General features: G+C 37.5%; 1 protein-coding gene across 4 annotated transcripts; it reads right to left on the bottom strand.

The window, feature by feature from the left end:
- Nucleotides 1-734: 734 nt before the first annotated feature.
- Nucleotides 735-15,341, bottom strand: LOC119808323 (NKG2-C type II integral membrane protein-like). Of its 4 annotated transcripts, none has more exons than XM_038320773.1 (8): nt 14,760-15,341; nt 13,419-13,862; nt 13,012-13,113; nt 11,902-11,952; nt 11,461-11,630; nt 9,240-9,340; nt 7,350-7,492; nt 735-1,652 (listed from the first exon to the last, which is right to left on the bottom strand). In XM_038320773.1, the coding sequence occupies exons 2-7, from the start codon at nt 13,636-13,638 to the stop codon at nt 7,375-7,377; spliced, it is 762 nt and encodes a 253-aa protein (XP_038176701.1). In that variant the 5' UTR covers nt 13,639-13,862; nt 14,760-15,341; the 3' UTR covers nt 735-1,652; nt 7,350-7,374. The 4 variants fall into 4 exon arrangements, with proteins under 4 accessions (XP_038176701.1, XP_038176700.1, XP_038176699.1 ...); XM_038320772.1 differs by lacking the exon at nt 735-1,652 and adding an exon at nt 5,192-5,246; XM_038320771.1 differs by lacking the exon at nt 735-1,652 and having other exon boundaries at nt 7,002-7,492.
- Between the last annotated feature and the right edge of the window lie 2,940 nt (nt 15,342-18,281).

The following is an 18,281-nucleotide window of genomic DNA, read 5'->3' as shown; positions in this document are numbered from 1 at the left end:
ACCATTGTCCTTGGTTTCTGTTGGATGGAGAAAATGACAGAGCCCCACATAGGAGCACCGGACTGAGCTCCCAAGGTCCTGATAAGGAGCATAAGGAGGGAGATCATGAGCAAGGAAGTCAGGACCGTGAGGGGTCCGTTCACCCATTTATATTTTTATACTGCAGAAGCATATTTGACTATTTTCATTTCATTTCTTATGACCACACCTCGTTTCAGTCACAAAGTTGTGAAGATCGATTGTTTTACATCTTCTACATTGAGACAGGTGCTCTGCAGATCCCAGAACTCACTGATACGTATGTTCTAGCTGTCCGTTTTACTCTAACAACCTTCTATCTCTGCCTCCCACACTCTGGGATTACCTGCTTGAGGCCACATCTGTCAAGCACTTATATGGTTTCTGTTGTTCCAAATGATGGTCCTCAGCCTTGCATGTAAAGTAATATAGCCATTAATCTATCCTGATAATCTACAAAGCAGAAATCTCATGGGGCAGGAAATCAAACTCTCACTTCACGTTTTTCTTTGTACACTAGTGTTGTAACAGCTATTGTAAGATGTTAACTGCTCCTTTGTACTCAATAGAAATAACATAGCAAAGATTAGAAATTATCTCCCTGCAACAGCATTGATATTTAATGAGTTTGCATTGTTCATAGTAATAAACAGGCATGAATACATCACATGCACTCTCATAGGCTTGTACATATAAAATGACACTTACACTAATACACATATTCACAGAGAAATGTCAGGCACACATCCCTAAATCTGCCTCCATGTAAGGATAACAAACATTTACACAACAAAAGTTCCCAAATTCATGGCACAAAATGGCTCTTTTGAAACACAATTGTTTAAATCGTGTCATGTAAAAGTAGTAGCAAATTTGAGGCAAATGGTACCAAAGGAAATAGTGATTTCAAGCATTTCCTTTCAATATTGTATATGGATAAATGTGTTCCTAAAGTCTTTATCTGTGAAAATTCATTGACTAAATCTTATTGTTTATTTTCCATGAATGTGTTGATCACTTTTGCCTCATCTGAGATGAAGACAAAAAAAACCTTTGCAAATATTGGAACTTTGTCAATTATTGTGTTTGCTGGGGTTTATTGATGAGGAAATGGTTTTACCTTAATTAAAAGATGCACTCTGAAATATTAATATGTCTACAAATGTGTATTTTAGTTTATTAGTTTGAAATATTTTATATCAAAATATCAAAATATATAATAGAATTATTTAATACAAAAATACTATAGAAATTAAATTTTGAAGGACAATATTATAAAAACCTAATGGGCCCAAACTACCAAACATTGCAATAGTTAATGTGACAAGTTACAAATATTAATCAACATCTTCATAAAGGTTTGCAGAGGCATGTCTTAGAGTTACAAAATCATAACATATAGATATAAAAACCACTGTCATTGTTCTTTTAATAAATTCTGAATAAATATTTGACAGATTTTTAATTACATAAATATGAAAATCTATATACAGAGACTTGCAATGCTCAGAGTGAAAACTTCCTTATAATCATCTCAAACCTTCTCACAGGTGATCATTGTTTTTGCTACCATGAAGGAGAAGATGTTCCTTTGGAGTCCAGCCACAAGTTCATCTGAAGGGAGCAGGAAATCTCTAGGGGGAAATGGAAACAATGAGTATATGGAGGGAGGCAGCTGCACAGGAGGAAAAATGCATGGAGAATAGAAAAGATAAACATGGACAAAAATGCCACCTCCACAAACCTAATTTTCTTTTTAGAATGGACATTTGCGTTTCCAATAAATGTGTTACTCCTTGAGTGCTTTGTAAAATGCTAGGGATTTAAGCAACATATTAGTAATATTATCCCTGGACTTTAACACAGAAAAGTGAGTACATCTTATATTTGAGCCATGGAAATTCTTGCCACTTCCTTCAAGGTTCTGGGTATCACTTTGAGGGTGCAATTACAGACAAGCAACTTCTTGTGCAAGAACTGGGCTTTATCTGCAACCGTCCTTCATTTCCTATGCTCATTCTTGGGTTCTTTGGCCTGATTCAGTTCACAGTAAACTGAGCTCTGCAGCAGGAGGTCTCAGAAATTTTACTCTAGGTAAGTGTGCTTTAAACATTTTTGTAAACTTATATAATATGGGAAGCTTTGGAGCATCCAACTGGTTGAGATGTCGTGAACACTCCTTGTCTTACAGCTGTATACAAAAATCTAATTGAAATATCTTCAGACATTTGAAATGTACCTCACCATAAAAATAAGAAAGTTTCAGCAGATGTCTGGGTCAACAGAAATTCATAGTTGGGACCACACAAAAGACTGGTGAACTAAAGGTGAGAAAGCCTGGTTCCCTGGTTTGCTTTTCCATTTTATGATTAAACATTTGGACCAAAAGCAACAAAGTAAGGAAATAATTTGTTTCAACACATACTTTCAGGTCACATTTATCACTGAAGGAAGCCAGGGCAGGAACTGAAGCAGAAAGATGAAGGGTCTTATCTTGCTGCTTCGATCTGAAGGGGAAGCCCAGCCAATCATCTTGTTTGTAAGGCGTGTCCCCTTTAGGCTAATATTTACTTATAAAATCTTGCAAGCGCATGAAACCCGCATTCTCTTTATTTTCCTGTGCTGCTCACTGGAACCTTGGATTTGTAACTTTCCTTATCTTTCCTTTATTAAAGCTGAATATTATATATTAAAGCTAGTCTGGTTAATCATAACTGCCGATCACCCATTCCCCTTCATCCATCTCTAGCTTTCTTATACAATTCAGCACTATGTAGCTAGGAGTGGTGCCATAGAAAATAGGCTGGCCTCCCATGCCCTTATCTGCCATCAGTCAGGACAACCTCTCACTGTGGCAACCAGACGCCTAATCTGATCAAGGCAATTTCTCAACTGAGACTCCCTCTTTCCAGGTAGTGTCAAATTTACAATGAACTAGTAAAAAGCACCTCTTGTTGATTCAGGATGTCCTTCTGTTATGTGCTGCTTTTATTGGTTGATGAATAAAGCTTTTCTTGGCCAAAGGCTTAGGAGAGCAAAGGCAGAAGGCATCATGGAGTCTCTGACTCTACCTACTCTCTCTGTATATATATCTCTGTTCAAAATTCTTCTCTGCCTGCCAACTCCTGTAAACTGTCCTCTGACTTCTGTACACGGGCTATGGCATATGTGTGTATGTACGCACACACATGCAAACACATGACATAAATAAATGTGAAAGAGTATTTAAAAACAAAAGGAAGAAGCAATAGATACAGGAAACTGATTAAAGGGCCATGAAAAAATGCTAGGGAGTTGAAAATATTTTATGGGTAAATTTAATTTTTTTCTTACAAGTTTTGCAGACCTATGAGACTGAAACTATATAAATAAATAATTTCAGGAACATTGCCAAATTTATTTTAAGAGCCCACCATCACACTGATACCCAAAGTACAGAAAGAGTCAACAAAAGAAGAGAATTACGAACTAATTTTCCTCATGAATACTAACATGGATTCATAATACTCAAGAAAATACTTGCATATTGAATCCAAGATCATGTCAAAAAGATTACCCACCAGGATCATTAAGCTTCATCCCAGATAGCAGGGATGGTTCAACATACAAAAATTGGACTTTGTAATTCACTATATAAACAAACTGAAAGAAAACACACACACATCATCTCATTAGATCCTCAAAAAGCCTTTGACAGACTCTTAAACCCCTTCAGGAATAAATACTGGAGAGATCAGGGATACAGTGGACATTTTAATATAGTGAAGGCAGGCCAGGCGGTGGTGGCGCACGCCTTTAATCCCAGCACTCGGCAGGCAGATCTCTGAGTTTGAGGCCAGCCTGGTCTATAAGAGATAGTTCCAGGACAGGCTCTAGAAACTACAGGGAAACCCTGTCTCGAAAAACCAAAAAAATATATAGTAAAGGAAATTTTCAGCACGCTGATATTTAATAACAAATTACATACAGAAAAATTCAAAGCAATTCCACTAAAATCAGGAATGAGACAAAGCTGGCAACTCTCTCCATATCTATTCAATATAGTACTTGAAATTCTTTTTTTTTAACTTATTTGTCTAAAGTTATTTTTTTTATTTAAAAAATTTCCATCTCTTCCCCTCTTCCTCCTACTGCCCTCCCCTCCCCTCCCCCCATACCCTCCCTCCCTTCATTTTCAGGCCAAGGAGCCATCGGGGTTCCCTACTCTATGTTAAAACCAATGTCCTCCCAACTCCCCCCAGGTCCAGGAAGGTGATCAACCAAGCTGAGATGGCTCCCACAGAGCCTGTCCATTCAGAAGAGTCAAAGATCAGCGCCTTTGTCCTTGGCTTCTCTATCAGCCTCCACCGTCGGCCACATTCAGAGAGTCTGGTTTGGTCTCATGTTCCATCAGTCCCAATCCAACTGGAGTTGGTGATCTCCCATTAGTTCTCCATGGGTGAACGCACCCCTCACGGTCCTGACTTTCTTTCTCATGTTCTCTCTCCTTCTGCTCCTCATCAGGACCTTGGGAGCTCAGTCCGGTGCTCCAATGTGGGGCTCAGTCATTTTCTTCATCTATCGCCAGGTGGAGGTTCTATGGTGATATGCAAGAAATTCATCAGTATGGCTATAGGAACTAGCCTTTTCAGGCTCCCTCTCCTCAGCTGCCCAAGGAACTAACTGGGGGCGTCTCCCTGGAAACCTGGGAACCCCTCTAGGGTCAAGTCTCTTGACAACCCTCAGATGGCTCCCTAAATTAAGATATATGCTTCCCTGCTCCCATATCCACCCTTCCTGTATCCCAAGCATCCCATTCCTCCGAGCTCCCCCCATTCTCCCCTTCATGCTTTTCTCTCCCCATCTTCCCTTGGCCGTGTCTCGCCCAACCCTCAAGTTCCCAATTTTTGCCTGGCGATCGTGTCTACTTCCAATATCCAGGAGGATTACTATATCTTTTTTTGGGGGGTTCACCTTCTTATTATCTTCTCAAGGATCTCAAATTTATAGGCTCGATGTCCTTTAATTATGGCTAGAAACCGATTATGAGTGAGTACATCCCATGTTCATCTTTTTGGGTCTGGGTTACCTCACTCAGAATAGTGTTTTCTATTTCCATCCATTTGCATGCAAAATTCAAGATGTCATTGTTTTTTTTACCGCTGAGTAGTATTCTAGCATGTATATATTCCACAGTTTCTTCATCCATTCTTCCACTGAGGGGCATCTAGGTTGTTTCCAGGATCTGGCTATTACAAATAATGCTGCTATGAACATAGTGGAGAAAATGCTTTTGTAGTATGATTGGGCATCTCTTGGGTAGATTCCCAATAGTGGAATTGCTGGGTCCTGGGGTAGGTTGAGAGGAGAAAGTGGGAAGTACTCTACAACAAATGGGCACAGGAGACCGTTTCCTACGCGTAACCCCAGCTGCACAGACATTAAGGGCAACATTGAATAAATGGGACCTCCTGAAGCTGAGCAGCTTCTGTAAAGCAAAGGACATTGTCACTAAGACACAAAGGCAGCCTACTGACTGGGAAAAGATCTTCACCAACCCTGCAACTGACAAAGGTCGATCTCTAAAATATATAAGGAACTCAAGAGACTAGACTTTAAAATGCTAATTAACCCAATTAGAAAATGGGGCGCTGAACTGAACAGAGAATTCTCAACAGAAGAAGTTCAAATGGCCAAAAGACACTTAAGGTCATGCTCAACCTCCCTAGCTATCAGGGAAATGCAAATCAAAACAACTTTGAGATATCATCTTACACCTGTCAGATTGGCTAAAATCCAAAGCACCAATAATAACCTTTGCTGGAGAGGTTGTGGGGTAAGGGGTACACTCATCCATTGCTGGTGGGAATGCACACTTGTGCAACCACTTTGGAAAGCAGTGTGGCGGTTTCTCAGTACTTGAAAATCTATCTGAAATACTATGAGAAGTGAGGAAGATCAAAGGAATACAAATTGAAAAGGAAAAAGTCAAAATAATGCAATTTGCACATGATACGATTATATACAAACGTGACTCGAAAATTCTAGGACGGCACACCTACATCTGATAAATACCCTCAGCAAAGTGGCTGGCTATGAGATTAACTTAAAAATATCAATAGTTCTTTTAGATATAAATTACAGATGGGCTTCAAAAGAATTCAATGAACTAATACCCACCACAATAGGTTCAAATAATATAAAATACCTTGGAATAAATCTAACCAAGCAATTGAAAGACATGTATGACAAAAACTTCAAGTCTTTGATGAAGATATCAGAAGATGGAAATGTTTCCTATGTTCTTGGATCAGTAGATTATCATAGTAAAAATGAACATTTTACCAAAAACAATCTGCAGATTCTATGCAATCTTGATCAAAATTCCAATCCAATTCCACAGACATTAAAAGAACAATATTCAACTTCAAATGGAACAACAACAACAACAAATAGGATAGCTAAAATAGAACCAAACATGACTGGCAAAAAAAATTAATGAGATTATTCATAATGATATTCTGCTATACTCATAGACAGGACCTGACATAATCACCATCAGAGAGCCACTAGTTGGAACTTGACAAATCCTTATAGAGAAAGTCGAAGAAAGAGTCTAGGAGCCAGAAGGGTTCAGGACACCACAAGAAAACCCACAGAAGCTACTAACCTGGACATAAAGAAACTCACTGAGACTGAATTAACAATCAGGGACACTGCTTGGGACTTATCTAATTCCTCTGCATGTGTGTTAAAATTATGTAGACTGGTCTTCTTATGGAATTCCTAACAGGGGGTGGTGTCTGCTTCTGACACTTTTAATTACGTTTTGGGACCCATTTCCTCCTACCAGTTGCCTCATTCATTCTTAATATGAGGGAAGGTGTCCAGTATTATTTCAATTTGGTATACCATATTTGTTGAGATCACAGGTAGACCAGCCATTTCTGAGTAGAAACAGAAGAGGAGTGGATGGTGCAGCGAAGAGAGGTTGGGAAGGGAAGAGCAAGTGTATGTATACATATATGGAAATGTAGTTAATAAATAAAAAACCTAGTTGTACTAAGGAAACTCAGTTTATAAGCTTCAGCTTCCAGCAGAGTAATTTCACAATGTCCTTTGACAACAACACATTGGATGGTAAATGTAACAGCACTTCTACAGGAACTGTCCTTGAATATGTGTAATCTGTTATAAAATTTAACATTATAAGTGTAAGTAATATTTGTACTTTAGTGTGTCTAGTATTCTTCAATTTTTTTGAAAAATTCATTATTAGGACAAATAACATATTTCACTTTAATATGTATACAATCTCCATCCTATTTTCAGGTTATGAAATGCAGCATTACCTGACCGCCTCCAAGTGCAGGTGTTTTAGTTGGTGAGCTTATGCTTACAAAGATATGTATGTAAATCTGTACACTTATCCGCTGTTAGGCCAGAGGATGACAGCACGACACAGTTTTGTTCAACATGGGTAACTTCTCTTATCCTGCAATGGCAGAAACACAAAATGCATACATACTTTATGTGGATAATCTATTAAATGAGTGACTCCTATAAATATGTGCAAAAGGAGGATCTCATGCAAGTCAGCAATGGTGTCTTCACTAATGGTGTGGTAAAGTCTGATTATTATGAAAGCCCATTATTATGAAGTAGTCCATCCTTCAGATTCACATGATCAGTTTATGAAAGTCAGCATCTTCGATGGACCAGCTCAACTGGGGTACTGTGGGATTCCCCTCTCTATGCTGTAAATACCATTGGTTAATAAAGAAACTGCTTTGAGCCAATAGCAGGGCAGAGATAGGCGGGCAAACTCAATGGAATGTTGGGAGAGAGAGGGAAGATAGACTCAGAGAGAGCCATGTAGCCCCACTAAAGATAGATGCCAGAAATTTTCCCTGTAAACCACAGTTTTGTGGCAATACACAGAATATTGGAAATGGTTTAAATTAATATGTAAGAATTAGTCAATTAGAAGCTAGAGCTAATAGGTCAAGCAGTGATTTAATTAATACAGTTTCAGTGTGGTTATTCTGGGGCTGGAATAAATAAGTGTCTTCCTCTTACTACACTGGAGTACTGTGAATGAGGGAGCAGGGTCTCAGGAATAAGTGAAAGACAGACACAAGATTCAAAGGAATTGCATCTGAATGCATATTTTCTAGGCATGAGGCTCATCCTTTATATGGAAAAGATTGCTTACCAGCATGTAATGTTTCTTCATATGGTAGAGATTATTTTTAGAATCATTATCAGATACATGAAAATAATTTTTATCAAACTGATGTCCCCAGTGAGAGTCTGCATTTGGTCATGCTAGACATGGCTTGGCATTAGTTTTTATATAAATCATTATATAAACTATGAGTTTATGGCATTTTGAACTAAGAGCAAGTAGTTGTGGTAAACAGTCATACAGCCTACAGTATTTTATATCTCTGCGATCTATACAGAAGAACTTCTTTCTATCTCCTTCTCCATATTTCTTTTTTTTTATTTTTTATTTTTTATTTTTTTTTTGGTTTTTCGAGACAGGGTTTCTCTGTAGTTTCTAGAGCCTGTCCTGGAGCTAGCTCTTGTAGACCAGGCTGGCCTCGAACTCAGAGATCCGCCTGCCTCTGCCTCCCGAGTGCTGGGATTAAAGGTGTGCGCCACCACCGCCCGGTCCTTCTACATATTTCTAACTCCTCTTCAAACCTTCCCCCAAACTAATCTTAAGAAGTTACAGACATTTATCTCTCTCTCTATCCTTCTCTCATTTTTACTGAATTAGTCTTAGTTGCTTTATTAAGTTTGCCTTTTGTTCTTTATTTATTAAACACCAGATCAAACCTGGAATCCTTTTTCTCTTGAATGCTAACCCATCTTCTTCCATTAGCATCATATACTCCTGTACGTGGCAATGTCTCATCAGTAGACTCTGGAAACTTAAACATCCTATCTTCCCTTTCATGAGAAACAAGACTGTATTCCTTAAACATAGGCAGGTAATCCCCAAAGTGCAAGGGCTCCAATGCAGGAAGCACAGCACACACACCCCTTCTCTTCATGCACTCTTCTTTGAAGCTTGTGTCACATCTTACATAAGAGATCACGGAGACTCTGCAGGAGGTGGCATGACAAGCATCATTAGCCTGTCAATAATTTAGCTTCATTTACAGACACCATTCTTTTGAGTTTCTCTTTGTATGATAATTTTCTTGTCTATTGCATTATTCATGAAAACTTACTTTGGTTTGAAAGTTGAGTCATTTTTCCAAACCCAGAGGTGATCTCTGCTTTCCCGAAAGATGCTAGTCCATGCAAACTGTGAGAGGGATTTCAGAAATTCCTACCAGGAATCAAGAAATTTTATCAGTGAAGGCTCTTATTATTTTTTAAATGTGTTAGTATATTTTGTCAGAGTATGTCTATTATCCAACATGAATCTATTTATTAAAGTTGAGATTTCCTTTTTTTCTTTTTTGGTTTTTCAAGAAAGGGTTTCTCTGTAGTTTTGGAGCCTGTCCTGGAACTAGCTCTTGGAGACCAGGCTGGCCTTAACCTCACAAAGATCCTCCTGCCTCTGCCTCCCGAGTGCTGGCATTAAAGGTGTGCGCCACAACCGCCTGGCTGAGAAGATTTCTTACATTGCCAAAACATTCACATATGTATGTCATGTTGACTTAGAATTAACTTTTAAATGTTTATATTTATGTTTTATTCTTCTGTCAGTGGGAAATTTGGCAATTGATCTATGCAACTTAATAGATACTTATGCTAAAACACAAGCATACAGGTATTCAAACATATTTCAGAAATAATGTATGAAATTCTCTGGGTATTATGCTCAAAGCAATCTTTCTACTGTTTCTACAGTTCAGTTTTAAAAGGAAGGTCATGGTTTACTATTAAAGAAATGAATGGCACAGTTTCTGTTTTCTGAGTACCATGTTATCACCAAGTAGCTGAGCCTCAACTACTGTCTATCACTGTAGGGGTCGATTACTGAAAGGGTAGTATTAAATCTTCTCTTGGCTACTCTCATAAATAAAGTTCAATCTTCGAGATTTATAATAAATGACACAAGCAAGGAATTCTGAAGGTTGAGACAAAAAGCTGAAATGTCTTGACACCTGAAGACAGGGGACTACAGAATGGCAGGACATCCTGTGTCTCTATTGTCCAATGGAAAAAAATAAGCCTACATGTGCTCTCTCAGAACCCTAGTAGTAAAACGTAGATTATGAGATCTCTCATCCATGTGTAAGACAGAGTGGCCAAAGTATTAGGCAAGGCTGAAAGCACCTAATATGGTAAGTTTTCTTTTTTTTTTTTTTTTTTTTTTTTTTTTTTCGAGACAGGGTTTCTCTGCAGCTTTTTTAGAGCCTGTCTAACTTTTTGAAAAACACAAGGGTAGGACCTAGTGTCAGGGATCCCATAAGTACAAATGGCCATATAAGATGCCTCTGTCTTTGAGGGTGTTACACTCACTACTTTCTTCAAGGGCCAACAGACAGAGTGGGTTTTAGAATGTTATGCTTGTATAATACAGAAGTGTAAAATTGCAAATTGCAAATAAATGCAGGAGTAAATATCAATGATTTGCTGTAAGAACAATAGTGTTGGTTCTCAATTTTTCAAATGCTACAATGCTTTTATACAATTCCTCATGTTGTGGTGACCCAAAACCATAAAATTATTTTTGTTTTCTACTTCACAACTGTAATACTGCTACTGTTATGAATCTTAACATAAATATCTGGTATTCCCTATGGTCCTAGGTGACCCCTGTGAAAGGGTCCTCCACCCTCAAAGGGATTTCAACCCACAGTATGATAACCACTGAATTGCAGAATTTCTATGCAAAAATGCATACATATGTCTGGTCACAGTCTTTTAAAACTCAAATGCATGTGCCCTTAACTATCGCAAAAGTCAGGTTTAGGCAAGTTTAGCAGTCATTTCTCTGTGGGTCCTGCATGTCCAGTTTCTACAGCATAACATCCAGCATCCAGATAAGAGCAATTTCCTATCCAAATGACTAAAAAACTCCAGATTAAAAGGTTTTGTACAGGAAGACCTGGTGAGATTTTGCATAGGGAAGGGACATGAAGGAAATATATATGACTGCCTAGTAATCTGACTATAATTGCTTCTACCTATTCACATTCTGACCAATATTACCTACTATCCACATCCGGATACTTTTGTGTATGGTAAAATTAAATGGCAAAGTTAATTTCAGAGTAAATGCACTTATACAAGAATGGTTTTCATAAAATAAGAAATATCTGGAAATAAGTATTCACTACCAGTACACATATAAATAAAACTTTATAAAATAAAACAATGAAATATTATATAGAATTGTAAATACATGAAACGTGTATCAGAATATGAATAGACTCCACACACATCACACTGACAGGAAGAAATGATAAACAATGATTGACACACAGCAGCTCTTACCTGCTCCTCTTCACTCTCTATATAAAGCAGACTAAAATTTTTGGATTTGCAGGACTCCAAACTGTCAGGCCAATTTTTTTTCTCCCCACTAATGTAATAACATCTGTGGGAATATGACATCCATTCCTTTGGACAAGAACCACAAGGCTGTGCTGAAGAAAGATTATTATCTAGAAGCAACAGGAATTTAATAATGGAAGTTAATTTATGCTTGCATAGTTTTGAGCATCCATGTATTAAATATAGCTATGAACTCCAGATGCTGGTCCTTAGAAAACAAAATACAGACTCAAACATACTCAAGCACAGTAGCAACCCCTGGCCCATTGTTATATGTCCAATCATTCTCTTCTTATAAATACATCATTATCTTGGCCTGGTTTAAGTTAAACACAAAATATAATGTGTACAAGCATCAGAACTTAGTCAAGCTAATTGTACCTTTCGGATTTGTGTTCAGGGAGGGTTGGATCTGCTCCTTTGGTTCAGTATCTGCAGAGTTAAAGTAATTCTTAGTAAATTTGCTTATTAAAGTAAAATGGTGAAGAAAGATTATTATCTATAAGTAACATGAATTTAATAATGAAAATTAATATTTTTTCTTAGGTTGGGACATTCATATAAAGTATGTATCTACACAGCCTAAAGTCTGATAAATATAAAAAATCTACATTCAAGCACACAAAGAATAGATTCTGCCCTATGACCCCCATGTTATTCATCTGTCTAAACTAAATACTCAAGGATTTACTCTACAATTTTCTAAGTTCCTGAATATAAATACGTTCTGTTCTAGAATAGTGAGTTCATTTCTGTCTTTCAAAGTTCACCAGTTGGAAAATCAAAGCAATTATTAAAAACTTTGCATGGTTATTTTATCTGAGTATCCCTTATTGCAGGACAAAAAGTTTATCATCATTAATGTTTACTGATGAACATGTAGTGTTCATGTTTCTAGATTATTTTATTCTTAGAAATCTACTACCATCTTTGCATAGTTTTAGTCAACACAAAATATAAAGTGTACAAACATCAGTACTTTGACAAGCAAGGTGTATCTCTCTTGGTTCTAGGCAGGGAGGCATTGATCTGCTCCTTTGCTTCAGGATCAGGTGAGTTAAAATAATTCTTATGAAAATAAACATGTAACATATTGTAACACTCTTAGTTTCCTAGTCTAGAGATGATGTACTATTTTGAATTAGGATACTGTGGAATACAAATGAAACTGTCAGAAAATAAATAATATGGTGAAAACTTTGGAAAAAGCTACATCAATGAAAGCACAAATTTCATCATCTTTCCCCATACAACCTATGACAAACCCTTTCAAAAAATCTCAGTAAAGAGTGTTCCAGGTTTTAAACTATGTATTTGTGTTATGAAATCATTAATAAACCAAAAGCAAACACAATATCTCTGATATTCATAATATTGATAAATTCATAGTAACATTCCATATTTAATCCACATGAATAATTTAATTAAAAGCTACTGTTCTTGATAAGTTTTGAAAGGCATTTTTAGTCATTATTTTAAAAACACACTTACAAGGTTTGGCAACTGTAGTAATTAAAACCACAGCGACCATTAAGGCAAAACTGACGATGCCCAGGATCACAGTGATGAGTTTTTCCAGAGGAGATGGAAAACCTGCAGAAAGAAATGTAGGGATGAAGAGTGGCAGTTCACAAGGTTTATGTACCCAAAAAAATCCACGTACACAGTGAGTCAAATAGACAAACGTTGACCCCAGAATCTCCTCTACACCGTTATCGTCTGTAGGCAGTCTCATCACAACAGCGTGATCGTAAATTTTTGCAACACAGTAACATCCATGCTCACAAATCATAAAAGCATGGATCGAGTTAGAGTTCTCAGTCTTCACAAGGAGAGACCACTGCCACCTCTGCACCAATCTGAGAGCAGTTACAGTGAGGGTCCATTCAGTGTCTCACCTTTGCAGCAATAGTCCCTGCAGACTGAGGGATGCTCTGGAGAAGTATTTTGAAAGCTGAATTCCACATAGGTGATTTCCTGCTCAGTTACTGAGATGGAGCTGCGGGTGCCCCTTGGTTGCCTTTTCTGGTTCCTTGAATCCTTGGACACCTTCAGTTCTACATAGGTGGCTCTTTCATTACTCATCTCGGTAGCTGAATGATGGGAGGCCTGTGCCATGCATCTGTTCACCGAAAGGTACACATTCTAATGCAGCCATGGGTGGGGTTTGGAACATTGGAACACATTTTGCGGTTTTAATTTGTAATCTGTTTTTCCCCTTGAGCATCGAACTCATGTGCAGTGGTAAAAATAAACAAATAAACAAATAGAGTTTTCAAAGACAATCCACTTTTGGCAAAATATTTTTGATAGCACAATGACTTTGTGAGGAGTAACGATGTCTATAAACAAAAGAAAAATTTTACAAATTAAATTTAGTTTTCATCTGTGTAACACTATGAAATGTTTAAAACTTACATCAAAGATCCTATACTATAAACAATAGTTACAGGAAAGAATGCTGCACTAATTTTTGTAACTTAAATTTTTATTGTCTTGAGAATTTCACATATGAGTAGCATATTCATATCATTTCCATCCTCTCTCTTTCCTTCCAGCCTGTCCCATGCACTCCACGCTTTCTTGAATCCATAACCTCCTCTTTAAATATTGTTACACATACATGAGTGAGGGCTTAACAACAATCTGCTGGACTTTTATAATAAATTTAAATCCAACAATGAGTAAAGACTGACTGCCATAAATGAGTAGTCTAGGAAAAGTTTATACACATACATGCACATAAAACTAGCCTTACTTTTAATAGCTAATCATTTATAAAAATAAATGGCATATTATTATATTTAATTTATAATTTAGTCAGAGAAATGACTAAATATTAAAAGACATTGCAATTGTTAGAAAGTGTTATGTCAGAAAATCTGGCATAAAATAAATGGATTTCAAAATACTTCCAAAGTGATTTTAAAACCCATTTTATTTAAAGAAACAATCATCCAACATGTGAAACCATAACATGATAAAAATGATTCATACTAGAATGATGATGGTTCAAACGTTCCTGAAGGATCTGTCTATCAAAGTCAGTGTCATTTTATCACATACAACTGTAATAACTCAATATAATTGATAATTGATTCAATTAGCCTAAGAATAAGCAAGATCTAGAACTAATTTTGGCTTTAAAACTTACATGTGACCTTTGAATAGTTACCAATAGCCCAGTGCATTTGTCTAAAATATGAAAAAAAATCTTTTGTAAGGCAATTAATACTTACCTCTGGCATGCAGAGCTCTCAGGAAATGCTGGTTATTTTTTAGACTTAATTTCTACTATGACTGTTCTTCCTTCTCAGTGAGAGTCCTTTCAATAATCTGTGACATCTGGGATAAATCCATATGTTGCTACCCAAGGAGTCACAGAGGACAAATTGCAACACTTAAAATCCACACTCCATCATCAGGTCTCCTGTGGCTGTAGCTTTAATTATATCGACAAGGAAATACAAATACAAGCGGCTGGCTGACTCTCCACAGACAAGGAAAGAACTTTGAAGTAGTCCTCCGGAGAATTCCACAGGCTTGGGTTATCCAAGTTGTTCAAAGGCATCCACATTCCTGCTTGGTTCGCTGCATCAGAACTGTCCCTTAGTTACTCCACATGTCACATTTGCAGTGTTCTGTCAACTGACTGGGCTGGTGGAGAAGAAGCCAGTGTCAAGCTCTCTCTTCTGCCTGAAAGCGTGGCCTCCTGCATGCAGTGAGGTGAGGAGCTCACAGGAGGTCTGTAGGAACTGAGCACCAAAAGATGAAAGTCAGTGGCAGAAATCTAGGACAACAGTGACAGTGAACTAAGTAGGCTGCCCCATAAGGCTCAGGGTGAGTCACGAGGGGAAAAAGAGATTTCTCATTAATGTGTCTCTGAAGGCTAAACAGGAAATTCTCATACCTGACTGATTTTGAAATTAGTTTTTCTCATCACACACCTTTACAATAAATATAAGAAACATCCTTTAGTGTGCTGTGTAGTGTTGTCTTTTCCAACTGTGTTTCTAAAACTGCATGTGCATAAAATAGAGAGGTCAGGGCAAGGAGTTCAGCCATGATTGAAGTTAATTGTTTTCTACAGAAATCGCTATCCTTCTTGAAGGAACACTTAGATTTGCAAGCCTTGGTTTAACACTAGATTACTTTGTTTTCCTTTGCTTTCTTCCTCTTCCTCCCTCTTTCCTTCCCTCCTTCCTTCCCACCTTCTCTAATTTAGGTAGAGCTTTGCTTTTAGGCTGCTCATAACGTGTGTACAACATTATAACACACACACACACACACACACACACACACACACACACACACACTTTCTATGTATTTATATATGTATACATGTATATGCATGTATATTATATATGTATATATGCTTTTATATACACATATAAATTATATACATTGATTGAATGTGTGTATATGTATGTGCATACTTCATGTATGTGTTGCATATACATTCTATGTATATATAATATGGGTATATATAAATGCAAAGAGACATATTATATTTTAAATCTTAATTGTATTATAATGTAAAATTACAAATTCATAGGAATATTATGAATAATATACAATGCTATCTATTACTAATTTTTTTGAGCAATAATCAAGTTTTCAACTTTTTATGGCTGGCACAAAAAACTTGCTTGCACAGTCATCTTCTCAAACTCATGTATTTCTGTTTAATATCTCACAATTCCTAAGTTATTTAATTTTATGTGTATAGATGTTTTGCCTTTATATATGTTTGTGTACCATATACATGCCTAGTGTCCTTAGAAGTCAAAATATCCTTAAAGTATACAAAAGATTGTATACCACCATGTGGGTTTTGGGAATTGAACATGGGGCCTATAAGAGAGCAACCAATGGACTTAATCTCTGAACTATGCCCCAACACCCCTATATTTTATTTCATATTTTAATATAATAATTTCTAGGAATCTTTTGACAAAAAACAAATATATATTGAATGAATAAAACATTGAATTTTTTTCTTTTTTCTTTTTCAAGATTGCATTTTTCTGTGTATCCCTGTCTGTGCTGGAATTCACTCTGTAGACCAGGTTGGCCTCGAACTCTGCCTCCCAAGTGATAGGATTAAAGGTGTGCATTCCCATTGATTGGCTACATTATTGATTTTAAGCTGTGTCAATTTACCAGAGATTAGAATTCTAAATAGTCTTTTGTAATTACTCACTCATCTTCTATCATAACTGTTTATATTTTAATAGGACTTAATTATTTTAATTAACAAAACCCAACTCAAACTAGACTACATTTAAGAAGCTTGTCTATGAGTCTACGAGAGATGAACAGGTTGTGGTGGGTATTTTAAGGAGGTCTTCTAGTCATATCCACTTACAGTAATAGTAATTTTGCAGCCATTCCTTTGCAACATTCCTGTGAAACTTTATGTCACTGACACATTGTTTGAAAGACGGGAATCATTCAGTAGGCAGTTTTCTTGAATCAGAAATGGTCTCATTCCCCTATGAGCCCTACTAGTACTATGCTAGACACTGCTAGTGCCCAAAGCTACCTGCTTTGAGATCTTAGCTTCTGCTTGACACCAATGTTACACCCAAAGGGACCACTTGCTAGGCATGACCACATGCATCCCCAGAGCAAGTCTGATGACCTCAGTAACACAAAAGACACAAAATGGCCAGCCATTGTGCACATGCCTATAATCACAGAAAAGTCAGAAGGCCAACCTTGAAATTTAAATGATCCTGCATGTTTGCATTAAGTTTGTATCTTCTATGACTTGTATGGAACATGGTGGTCCTTAGGATAAAAAGGACCAAGGAGATATATCCTGACCGGGACATAACTGTAAGACCAGAGCCGAGGAAAAACTTATTAATCCTGACTTGACTCCATGACCAGGGCCAAGTAAAGAACACCCTGACCCTGACCCTGACCCTGACTTGACTCCAGGACCAGGACTTTAAATCCCACCAATCCCTGAGTACAAAATCTCACCAATTCCCAGTCTTGCCCTGTAGATGAAGTGGTGGGGCTGGGTTCCGCCACCCGGCTAGCTTTACACCCGAAATAATTACACGGAAAATGTATTCTTTTAAACACTGCCTGGCCCATTAGTTTCAGCCTCTTATTGGCTAATTAACCCATATTTAGTAATCCGTGTAGCATCACGAGGTGGTCGCTTACCAGGAGAGATCTTAACCTGCATCCATCTCGGAGAGGAGAGGCATAGCGACTGTTTATCGCAACTGCCTGAAGCATCTCCCTTCTCTTTCCCAGAATTCTGTTCTGTCTACTCCACCTACCTAATTTTCTGATCTATTGGGCCAAACAGTTTCTTTATTAATTAACCAATGAAAGTCCTCCATCATTGCACCAGAATCAGGCTATAGAAACTCACTAATCCCAAACTACTCTGTAAAGCTCCGCCCCTTAAGAAGCAATATATAAACTCTATATTCTGATCTGTTTGCTGCTGCTTCTTATCCTAAAGATAGTTGTTTTCCTGTATTTTTCTTTCCCAACATATCCCATCAATGAGGATTGTATGTGGCCTGACACTTTCACAAGACCTGACCCCAGATGTGACACCTCCGGGGAGCAGTGTCCAGCTGTAACATCTTTTACAGGAGTGGAGTAGAACTGTGGCACTTTCCCTGGGGCAACTTTTCTCTAGCAGATCAGAACTGTAACCCTTTAGCTGGGGCAACTCTCTCCCATAGGAGGAGCAGAGCTGTTACACTTGCACTGGGGAAACCTTTCTCCAG

The sequence above is a fragment of the Arvicola amphibius genome, chromosome 2, assembly GCF_903992535.2.
Source record: "Arvicola amphibius chromosome 2, mArvAmp1.2, whole genome shotgun sequence".
NCBI lineage: Eukaryota > Metazoa > Chordata > Mammalia > Rodentia > Cricetidae > Arvicola > Arvicola amphibius.
This window is presented reverse-complemented; position numbering and strand designations above follow the sequence as displayed.